This window comes from Humulus lupulus, chromosome 6, assembly GCF_963169125.1.
Source record: "Humulus lupulus chromosome 6, drHumLupu1.1, whole genome shotgun sequence".
Lineage (NCBI taxonomy): Eukaryota > Viridiplantae > Streptophyta > Magnoliopsida > Rosales > Cannabaceae > Humulus > Humulus lupulus.
In genome coordinates this window covers 215,590,125-215,602,695 of record NC_084798.1, presented here as the reverse complement: position 1 = coordinate 215,602,695, position 12,571 = coordinate 215,590,125, and the positions used below count along the sequence as shown (strand labels likewise).

The 12,571-nt window shown below is 32.3% G+C and overlaps 1 protein-coding gene across 1 annotated transcript; it reads right to left on the bottom strand.

Moving 5' to 3' along the window:
* Positions 1-1,417: 1,417 nt before the first annotated feature.
* On the bottom strand, positions 1,418-12,246 carry LOC133786039 (uncharacterized). Its single transcript, XM_062225253.1, has 12 exons — positions 12,241-12,246; positions 10,176-10,226; positions 8,645-8,799; positions 4,344-4,443; positions 4,243-4,294; positions 3,851-4,004; positions 2,890-3,048; positions 2,637-2,673; positions 2,371-2,589; positions 2,011-2,203; positions 1,656-1,765; positions 1,418-1,504 (listed from the first exon to the last, which is right to left on the bottom strand). The coding sequence occupies exons 1-12, from the start codon at positions 12,244-12,246 to the stop codon at positions 1,418-1,420; spliced, it is 1,323 nt and encodes a 440-aa protein (XP_062081237.1).
* Positions 12,247-12,571: the final 325 nt, after the last annotated feature.

Sequence of the window (12,571 nt, the reverse complement as noted above, 5' to 3'; positions counted from 1 at the left end):
CAAAATTAATCATAAAATATAATTCTCAATAGATTGATAAACCATAAGTATTACATTAAACAATAACTAATTCAAACTCTGAATGTGTCTATTTCATGAGATCTTAGTTCTAACTTAAGTTTGAAAGCATAACATAATAAAGTTTTATAATCTTGAATATTTTTTACTTCAAAAATGAAAAACAAACCATGCATGAAACTTGCTCCATTCTTCAATTCATCATCCTTTGTGCACTTGTCTTTGTTGTGAGTCCATTTGTTGTGCACTTGTCATATACCTGTTTCCCTTTCTTCCACAGGTCCATGTGTAATCCCCTTTGCAATAAAGTCACTTGTAGTCCACAAAAGGCCTATTGCTGTCAAGCTTATGTTAAGCTCCGTCTTTATAGCACTGTAAGCTCCAGTCACATCTACACACCTGTAATATTCGAGTGTAATAATGGAATCACACCAGCAATTACTTAAAGTGGTAATTCTAGGGCTTTTATAAAATAAAAAAAACAGAACCAAATTGCCTTGTATTAATTAAAAATGCATGAAAGTTGTAATTCTAGGTTTCTATGTTGGAAGTAATGAAATTATAAGATTTTATCAGTCAATCCAAGTATATGTGTCAGTGTGTGCCTATGCATGTGTGTAATCGGTCACTTGATATATTATGTCACTGCACAATATAGTATCTGATAAAACTGGAAGATTAGAACTTATTAAAGTGGTAGCTATAGTCATCCATGTTGCATTAATGAAATTATTAGCTCTTATTAAATATTTCTGTATTATACTTTCAAAAGCATCAATCAAGCAATCAAAGAATATGTACTATTATCTGATAGAAGTGTCAAACGCAAGCATGAAAAATCATAGACAACCTATGACTTCAATACAGTAATGTGTATAAAAAGGAAGAATGAAAAGGCTAATAAAAGCAGACATTACATTTATAGGCTAATAAAAGGCTAACTTTAAAAAGTTAGTAATATAAGTTTACCTCTAAAACATGCAAAATAATCTTTAAAGAACCAACACGTGCATCCACACTCTCAGTAGAGAAATATAGAACCCTCGACGAAGAAATGACAGCACATTCAAGTGATCTCATTTATGCAAGTGTGGTTTGATTGGTTTCCATCTAGAGATAGAATGTATCAATGATAAGAAATTTCAATTCTTATTTCACTAGTTAAACAGCCACAAACTCTTAGGAAGACAGAGTTCTCACATTCTATGATATCCCTTTGGGTTTGGTTGACAAGTCTTGGAAGTGATCTGAACCTAAAACAACACATATGGATTGATCTAATGCATCTAGTGCCATCTAACACTTTCTTAAAGATCACAAATTTTCACCTAAAATATTATAGATATATATATATAAAAACATATATCCTACTAAACAAACAGTAAGTTACATGATTTACCTAAGAATTTAAAGAGGAAAGAATACTGAAGTCGCTGTACTGGCCAGACGATTCCCTCAATAACTTTTTCACACCAGTAGAAACCTCCTGTCAAGATAAACTAAAGCTTAATATACTTAAACAATTAAACTCTATAAGAATGCTGCAAGAAAATCCCAAACAAAAATACTAGTTTCTAGTTACCAAATAGAGATTAACAATTTTCAAATAAATATGAATTACAATATAGAGAGCAAACCTTATTTACATTCAATCCTAATGCCTTGTTTCCTTCATCCAAGTCTTCCAACTTTTTTAATCTTTCACGCTCCAACTTTAGTGCAACTTCTGCAGCTTTAGTAATGTCACCTACCACCAATAGCCCCTTTCACGCATTAGATAACAGAAAAATTCTTCAAAGAGTACAGAAAACATGAATAAACTGAAGAAAAAAAACATAGGGGAATACAGTGGAGTGTCAAAAATGAACTATTGCCAAAACCTAGCTGATCTTTGTGAAAACTAGGGCTAAACAATATTTTTAGATAAAAGGGCAAATGATTATATCTATAGATCAGTACAAGGTTGCTATATTTTCCTGGTAGCCAAATTACCTGCTGATGCTGAATTTATTGGTTTTTCAAATTCAGATTCCTTAGTTTTGGCTTTAGTTTGCAATCCTAAAGCTTCCTTCTGAACAACAGCCTGGCTTGATGCTTCATTGGCCTCCCTTTCAGCAGCCTCTTTTGCTTCTCTTCTCTGAGCTTCCATTGCAGCCCTATTTGCTTCTTCAGCTCTGAGTTTTGCCTACATCAGAAAATACTTTTATTACTAACAACAGCATAAAACCAAAATAATATACCAAAGCCCATTAAGATTATATCAGAAGAATATGTGAGAATAATAGAGGACTGTGACAACCATCTTTAAACATCTACCAAAAGAAATGAATAATCTGGGCAAAGTCAACAAACCTCAGCTTCTGCTTTGGCTTTTTCTTGGCGGAGTTTTTCTTCCAGGAGAGCTTTCTCTTTTCTTTTGGCCCCTTCATAAGCCGCATCACTTCTTATTTTCCTTTCTTCTATCTGGGACCTGAGTTCATGGTCCCTTTGGATAGCAGTCAAGTGATTATCAAGTGCTTCGGCACTACAGATGATGACCCAAAAATTAGAAAACAGAAAGTCCAAATCTGACTTAAACAATAAAAAAGAAGAAGGAGATGAGAAAGTCCAAATCTGACTTCAAGTGCTGACTCATTCTCAGAGTCGTCATCATCACTAAGAGATAAATCAAGAAAATACAAAGTATTAATAGAAACTAGCAAGATCTCTAACAATCAATGCGATATCACATACCATAGAAATATCATAGAAGTCTGTCATGAATACACAACAACTGAATAAAGCTTTTGATGACAGAATAGGGATGCAAAACTTGAATTGATAAATGGAATATAAGTAAAGGAAAACAATCAAGGCCAGTTAAATGCATACCTAACATAAAGGTCGTTAAAATTAAACCTATTAGCAGAAAGGGAGCTTCTATCTTGAGCTTCCTCATATGCATTGTCAATGTCATCCACCTCATCATCGAGAACACGCATTACAAATGGCCTAGAACTTCTTTCTACGCTCTTCACATTTGAAAGTTGACTATACAAAATTTACAGCTGAACGCTTAGTTAAACAGAAAAACACATATGCACCAAGCAGTTATCTAAATCACACACGTACATATACACACCCTTTCCCCACCCGAACCCCACCTAATTAACACACTAGACCAGATATCAATTCTATCAATTTCTTGTAGTAAATTAATCAAACAGTTTCAAGGCAAATGAATGAAGCAAAGTAAGTTATATAAAAAATTATGGATTGTCCAATACTCGAAAATATAACTTATCTTTCCAAAAAGGTCCTGCCCTAGGAATAAAACAAAAATATTTCAAACTTAATAAAAGACTATTTTTTGTGGTAGTTCTAAAACACAGAATGAAAACAGAAAGATAAAAACTTGGGGTCGAGAAATTAAATATAATAATAATGGAAAAATAGTAGCCCTACAGAGCATTCAAATTTAAAAACCATCAGGATCAAAGCTCAACAGCAATGATAATCACTGCATACAATATATTTATGCACACATAATCTGTCTATAATTTGTTCATTATTCAGCTTAATGATATAAACACCTTATAAAACTTCAAAAGAATTTAAAATATATTAGATTAATGTTTTCCATTATTGTAAATTAATGCATTATTCGCCTAGTTTTCCATTATGTACTAGTGCATTCCATTCATCAACGACAACCATATACTTCACACTAGTTAAAACAGAACATTTCACAAATGACAAATATGGAATAGAATATAGAAATAAGTTGAGACAACTACAGTTATATAAATATATATATAGAGAGAGAGAGAGAGAGAGAGAGAGAGAAAGAGACCTTTTCTGAACTATGAGGCCTTGAAAGTGAGTATCAAAATCTGAAATTCCAGAGCTTAACTGGTCAGAATCCATTGATGCTTCTGTTGCTTCAGCAATGCCCAAAAGCTTTAAACACCCATTCCAACACTCAGCACCTCTCCATAGAAGCTTAGCTGCAAGACCATAATACCCAACATCATTAACATCTTACATGAACACCCTATTACATTAACTGCGAATTGTCTAAGAATTTGGCCAACTAGAACTAAATAAGTTAATCACAAATTTAAATGTTGTATTTATCTTTCCTGAAACTTCATAGAAAAAAATAAAAATACTATTCAATGCAAAAATATAAACCTAAACTTCAGTTTTTCCTTAAAACTACTATATTTGAGACTTAAAACCCACTATCATCTCTATCAAGCCATAAATCCAGATAAACAGAAGAAAAAAACCAAAACTGTATTATTTTTCTTCAAACTCAATCTGAAACTAAATAAATATATCACCTCAGAAACCCACTGTCCCAATATAATTGCGACTATCCGATGGATGATACGCATATTTGGATGATCATTTGAGAGATCAAGTGATAATGCACCATTAAACCTGCAAATTTACACATTAGGAAGACAAAATCATGTAAATATAACAAACCCAATGTAGAGTCCAAGAACTTTACTTAGATAATTGTTTAGTAGTATTATAGTATGTATAGTATTATCCTTGTTACTGTGGATTTTTGGTTCAGACCGGGAATTATTTGGACACTCAAAGTAGTACTTATAGATTTTCTAAGTTTAACCTATAGTTAAGAATATTAAGTATAACCTAAGGTTTGATTATATGACTGATATTAAGGATAGTATTTGTTATATTATAAGGTTTAGATATCAACCAGTAGGATTTTAAGCACATGTTATGAATGGTAATTAAGGATTAAGTATTTTTTAGGATTAAATTAAATAAGGGTAAAGTTTGAATGATATAGGGTCAGTCAGCAGCATTGAATACGTTGAAGGCCTAGTCAAGGCTGTTTACTCCATTCAAACTTAGCTAAAAATGTGTAATTTCGTGTTTAAATATTCAGCGTGTGCCGATATATCGCAGCTATAGGGGGCGATATATCGCAGCACGTAGATACGGAAAACACGAGACGATGCACGGTCGCCTCGGGCATACTGGCCCAGGCGATATATCGCCTACAGGGGGCGATATATCGCCTCCTTCAGCATAAATTCAAACTCTTTTGAATTCATTTCCTTTCAGCCATTCAAACTCCTTCAACAGCCCAGCATCTTTTGAACGAGTCTTCAGCTCTGCTGAACGATTATTCAAATGATTTTCACCTAAAAAGCCATTATTTTTATTCAAGTAAAATCAAGATCCTTTCATCTCCAAACTCTATAAATAGGACCTAGTACCCAGCCATTATTCACCTTTTGCTCTAAGTTCAGAAGCTGCTAGTGTTAAGTGAGTGTGAGAGTGTAAACACCTGGTTTGGGAAAATCATAAGCTTAAACATCATAAGCTTATCAAACACTTTGGGAAGTGAGGTTCTATAGTATTTCGGTTGAGGTGTAGATTGGTCTTTCAAGTCTTTGAGGTAACCAAAACTCTAGTTCCTTTCTGTATTATGTTATTTTCTTTCTCATAGTCTTCTACTCAATCTCTAACCTTAATCTTCATTTTGGTTAGGGAATCTAAGTTCTTGAGCACATAAGTTTCGGAGTGTTCCAAAAATTCCCAACTCAGTCCACATATCCCGGTAACTTTGGTAAGGAAAATAGGCTAGAATCTATATGTTTATGTTTATGTTTACGTTATCTTATGTGTTATGTTATGATATGTTATGAATATGTTATAAATGTGTTTGTTTGTAGGCTTGGGCTTATGCCCTATTTGACTAACAAGACCCCAAAAAGATTGTGGGCATATGCCTATTTAGCTGGTAGGACCCCACTAATCTCATGGGCATAAGCTTGTTTAGTCTATGGGACCCCAAGTAATAATGGCCATTATAATAAGTGTATTATGTGTTATGATATGTCTTTATGTTTCTTATGAAATTATGTTTATGACTATGTGTTAGATTTTTCCTTGCTGGGCATTAGGCTCATTCCTTTCTGTTTATGTGCAGGAAATAAGCTTTAGAGGCGGAAAGATTCGTGACGCTTAGAGGATGTGTATCGATGGTGAATGGAGTCAAGGGGCCGAGCGTTATTCGATTCGAGGATGTAGTCTCATTTTATCTTTTATGGTTTTATATGTATTTTCCGCATTTTCTTATGTAATTCTTTTCATTTAAATCATGTTTTGTTTTTAAAGATAATGGGATCCCAAATCCTTCTTAGTATGTAAGTAACTCCTATTTTACAAGTTACTCAATAAAATTATGGTATTTTCGTAAAAATGTAAGTTTTATGTATAGTTTCGTTAATGGTCCAAATAGTCTAGATTAGTGGGTCATTACACCCAAGAAGATATTAGAGCCTGAAATAAATAGATATGTCAAACTATAAGCTAACTTTAACAGACAACCGACCGTACAAACCAACTCTCTAGCTAAATCACAAGTATTGCTTTGAACCTAGCCTTTAGAAGGGTGAACAAGTCAAGTTATCCTAACCACTTCTGGCACTAATATTCATCAAAGCAATTGACACTATCAGTTGGGGCAAATTCAAGCACTTTAACATGTTGAGAACAAAATATTACAACCCTTCAACAATAGTGTACCAACCGTATGCACTATTCTCATCAAAACTGTATGCATAAAATTGGGCCTAACATTAAAACGCATCATGCTACACGCACCCTTTCCCCACCCGAACAAGTCAACTTCCACATTAATAAATTTATTGTCAAAAGCATTCTATAAATGAATAATAAATGATAGTATTCTCCATGAAACTAGAAAAGACTCAGATCATAACATTACATTATAATCAGAAAGATGCTACTTTAGAAGACCATGAGAATCAATAGCTAGTTAATTACTTCTAATTTCAATTAAAAATGCATTCAAGCACAATAAAAGTTAAAGAAACCAACACTACTCAAGGCCACCAATTATAAAACTTTCAGTAAGGTTAATGTAAGATCTGGCTGATCAAATTCAATATAATTGAATATGTATGCAAACCGCACCAAATGAATCCCTCCCTACATATATTTACACACTGAAAGAATACATGCGAGGTTTACTAACTAAAACAACTAAAATCCTAAGATACATGTCAAATCCAATGCTATAAACAAACTCTTATTTCTTTACAATCTCTAATAATAACAGAAGTATAACCTGATGAACTGTTAAGCAGCATTCTTTACAAGCTCAGGCCATCATAATGTGGTAGCATGACAGCCAATACGTGTATATTTAGATCAGTTTCATCTGCCTCACAGACCATCTTGTAAAATTCTGTCAAAAACAGAGAAAATTTTGACATAAAAATACAGCAAAACATAGATGAACCCTAATAGAACATAACTAATAACATAAATACACACAAATAGATTATAAATACATTTTTGATTGTTTAAGAAAATCAATTATATTTGTTCACCAATTTACATAATAAAATTGATAATAAAAAAATGTCAAAAGAACAGAGAAAACAACATCAATACTATTATCTCTCACATAATTCAGACTCAAAACAGAACCATTAATAGCTAATTTATTTTAAGAATTAACTACAAGCACCAAACGAAACCAAAACTGTAATAGCTCCAAATACATTAGTATTACAAATAGGAAAAAGATTATTCAAAGTTCACAAAATGGAAAATTCCTAACAAAAGAGGGGAAACTAAAATAAATAAATAAACTTATCTTTTATCAGAGGGTAATCAAATACAAAATAAAAGGCTATGAAACTAACCAAAGCTACATTATCAAAAGCTATGAAACTATCAGCTTTCATAAACCCAATACAAAATATATTTTACATCATCAAGTTGTAATCTTTGCTTGATCAATCCCAAACAAACAATAATTCCATAAAAGGGAGAAACAGAGAACTAACATAGATATTAAAAATGATAGGTTCATATACAGTTGCTTTACCACCATGGACTGTCTTGACTCTTGAGACCAATTTTATCCCCATCTAAGCCTTTCAATGAATACTAATAATAGCCAAGTAGAAAAGAAAATGCAGAGAACACCTCTTTGATTAAACAGGCCAACAATCAAATTCAACAAGAGTGGGATGGAGTGAAGAAAAGAGAAGCCCTTAGATGGTTTAGCAGCAAAAACTCATCAAAACAAATGTAGATTACTTTATTTATTATCACCTATTAGAACAGTTCATGTATATGCATAGCTAAGAAAATACATTATATATTATCTTAATCAATAAAGAAAATCAGTAGAACAAGAAACCTTTTGACTACAATTAAAACATAACTGAACATATTATATTTAGAAATATAACAATTCAATGCAGCAATTATATACAATCACTATTGTAAACATCAATCATAACTCAGACAACTACAGCTGAAGTCTTCAACCTTAAAAGGAATAATCTCAAGACATTGCATCAACTTATAAAAAAGAAAATGCTAACGTTACTTGTACACGTATATTCCATAAAAAAAATTAAAAGAAAAGGCACATGGGACAAGAATAAACCACCACCCAAAAAAATGAAAAGGTAACAAATGCAACGATCAAATTTAACAATCACAGTAACATTACTAAAGATAAAACACAGTAAAAGCAAATTGGTATAACAAAAATGCAACTTTTTACCAAAATAAGCTCCAAAAAAACTTACTAGAGAAAAAGACAACAATATACCAGACCTCAAAAAGAAGCTTGACACGCCATTTGTGGTTACACATAATGGGTTGGATCTGTTTGGCCACATTTTCAAGAATCTTCCAAGCTTTTTCCACCCCTGACTTCTTCAAGGCTTTAATTTCGCAAACCTTGTGAAGATCACATTCATCTCTCTGAATACCAAAACAAAATAAAAATAAAAAAATCCACCCATAAACCAAAATTAAAAGAAGCTTTTGATGTTCAGAAAAGCATCAAGAAAAGATGGAAATCAAATAAAATAAAATATTTTAATCCTAAATCAAAGATCAGTACAGTAAAGAGTTTATACTGTTCTTATTTCAGAGATCAGTAAAGTAAGTTTTAATCAGGCATCAAAACTTTGTTGCACAAATAGAAAGAATCAATTTTTATGTCTTAAAAAGAAGGGTCAATATCACAAATGCTCTTTGACAATGTAAGTTTCATTGAACAGGTTGACTCAAGGTTTCACGTATATTACTTCAAGAGTCAATCAAATTCCAATTAATTACTTGGTATCACTCAAGATTTCACAGGCTGGCTAAAACGTAAGGAGGTCACCAATTATATCATTAATCCACATAAATAATGGAAAATCCATATAAAAATTATTTTAATAAATAAAATAATAATAATAAATTAAAAGAAAGAAAAGGAAAGAAGAAACCGGCACGGTTGGTGTCTTTATTTCTACTTCTTTGAAAGTAAGCAAAGACAGAAATAACTTCAATGAAGAGACAAGGCTATAAGATTGAAGCCATAGGGATCAAATACAAGATTCAAACAGAAAACACATTAGAGAAATCAAGTTCTTGGTCTAGAACCATAATAGTCACCTGAAGTAATTGAAAATTCGCTCAATAAAGGAGGCAGGCAAGTGTCAAAAGGGTTGAGCTATTAAGATAAAAAGAATTGAAAATCTAAATCATGCCATACTTATGGTTACTTCAAGGACATTTCAATTCTGTTCACACTACGATTGGGCATTCTTATGCTCTTTAGTAGAAATATCACCCAAAAAATTTCTTGTAGTAAATTAATAAAACAGTTTCAAGGCAAATGAATGAAACACCCAGAAACAAAGCAAGTTATAGAAAAAATTATGGACTGTCCAATACTCAAAAATATAACTTATATACATTTATGGATGGAATCTTATGAAATGGAAATAAACGATACAAACACTTAATAAACTACCTGCCAATTTAATTTTCGAGATGATTACAATAAACACCACAACTTTAAACCTCACTGCATCACTTTTGGCAAATAAAGATAGAGTAAACATATATGTACATATATATATAAATATTATAATATAGACCGAATTGGAGGAGAATACCCAGCAGAGGAAGTTGAAAAATAATTCGATACACTATAAGACAGCTGCAGGGGCACACTCTAAAAGAACAAAATCACCATTATTTTTTGCTATAAACAAGCAAAACACAGCAGCAAAATTTTTTGGTGGAAATACAAAGAGGATAAAATAAGTTACCACCCGACTGTTTACACCATCAATAACTACCTTGTTTGCCATCACAACAAATGGAAACTTTCCAAGGCCGGATAGACTAGCCTAAAAATCATGACAGATTACATTAAGAGGGAGAGAACTTGAAAACAAAAATTATTACCACAATCAGGTTAAGAACAAAAAATCATCACAAGAATTCTGCTAACCTCACAAGTTCATCGCTAGCCTGAACGTACAAGTAAAATTTAAAAATATACTATCGATTTGAGAACTGTAATGATCCACTAATCTAGACTTTTGGACCATTAACGAAACTATACATACAAAACCTTAATAGAACTTACATTTGCGAAAATACCATAATTTTATTAAGTAACTTGTAAAAATAAGAGTTACTTACAAAATATCAAGAAGGATATGGGATCCCATTGTCTTTAAAAACAAAACATGATTTAAAATGAAAGGAATTACATAAGAAGTGCGGAAAAATACATGTAAAACCATAAAAAGTAAAACAAGACTACATCCTCGAGAAATCGAACTCTCGACTCCTTGACTCCATTCACCATCGATACACATTCTCTAAGCGTCCACGAATCTTACCGCCTCTAAAGCTATTTTCCTGCACATAAAACAAAAAGGAATGAGCCTAATGCCCAGCAAGGAAAATCTAACACATAGTCATAAACATAAATTTCATAATAAACATAAAGACATATCATAACACTTATTACATACACTTATTATAACGGCCATTATTACTTGGGGTCCCATAGACTAAACAAGTCATATGCCCATGAGATTAGTGGAGTCCTACTAGCTAAGTATGTCATATGCCCATAATCTATTTGGGGTCTTGTTAGTCATATGGGTCATATGCCCAAGCCTACAACATACATATTCATAACATATTTATAACATATTTCATAACATAACACATAAGATAACATAAGCATAAAACATATAGATTCTATCCTATTTTCCTTACCAAAGTTACCGGGATAAGAGGACAGCGTTGGGACTTTTTGGAACACTCCTAAAACCATATATAACAGGGTGAGTCTAATGAAGAAAAAGAGATGAAATGAAAAGAATGGAAAGACTAAACCATTGAAAGTCACACTTACCAAAACTATGTGCTCAAGAACTTAGATTTCCTAACCAAAATAAGAATGAGGCTAGGAGACTGAGTAGAAGGCTATGAGAAAGAAAATAACATCAAACAAATGAACTAGAGTTTTGGTTTACCTCAAAGACTTGTATGACCAATCTACACCACAACCGAAATACTATAGAACCTTACTTCCCAAAGTGTTTGATAAGCTTATGATGTTTAAGCTTATGATTTCCCAAAACCCAGGTGTTTACACTCTCACACTCACTTAGCACTAGCAGCCTCTGAACTTAGAGCAAAAGATGAATAATGGCTGGGTACTAGGTCCTATTTATAGAGTTTGGGAATGAAGGAATCTTAATTTTACTTGAATAAAAAAAATAGCTTTTTAGGTGAAAATAATTTGAATAATCGTTCAGCAGAGGCTGAAGACTCGTTCAAAAAGATGCTGGACTTATCAAGATGCTGTAGGCGATATATCGCCTGGGCCACTATGCCCGAGGCAGTCGTGCATCGTCTCGTGTTTTTCGTATCGACGTGCTGCGATATATCGGCACACGCTGATTAATTAAACACGAAATTACACATTTTTAGCTAAGTTTGAATGGAGTAAACAGCCTTGACTAAGCCCTCAACGTATTCAAAGATGCTGACTGACCTTATAGCATTCAAACTCTACTCCTTATTAAATTAAATCCTCAAAATACTTAATTCTTAATCATCCATTCATAACATGTGCTTAAAATCCTATTGGTCCTCATCTAAACCTTATAGTATAACAAATATTATTCTTAATATCAGTCATATAATCAAACCTTAGGTTAACATTAATATTCTTAAACTATAGGTTAAACTTAGAAAATCTATAAGTACTACTATGAGTGTCCAAATAATTCCCGGTCTGAACCAAAAATCCACAGTTACAAAGATAATACTATACATACTATAATACTACTAAATAATTAGCTAAGTAAAGTTCTTGGACTCTACAAGAACTCATACCTTCATTTTATGCTCCAATAAACCAATAAAAAAATGATGCTAACTGTAAATAATGATTCACAAACTTTCTTTCTTGCTTCGAACATAGTACAGTATATTCAATCCCTAATTTAAACAAAAATTCCCACAAATAATCACAATATTATAGTTATATATACACATGAGACAAAAAATTGCAGAAATAAAAATTGATGGAGCAATATTGTAATGACCCACTAATCTAGACTATTTGGACCATTAACGAAACTATACATAAAACTTACATTTTTACGAAAATACCATAATTTTATTGAGTAACTTGTAAAAATAAGAGTTACTTACAAATAAATAG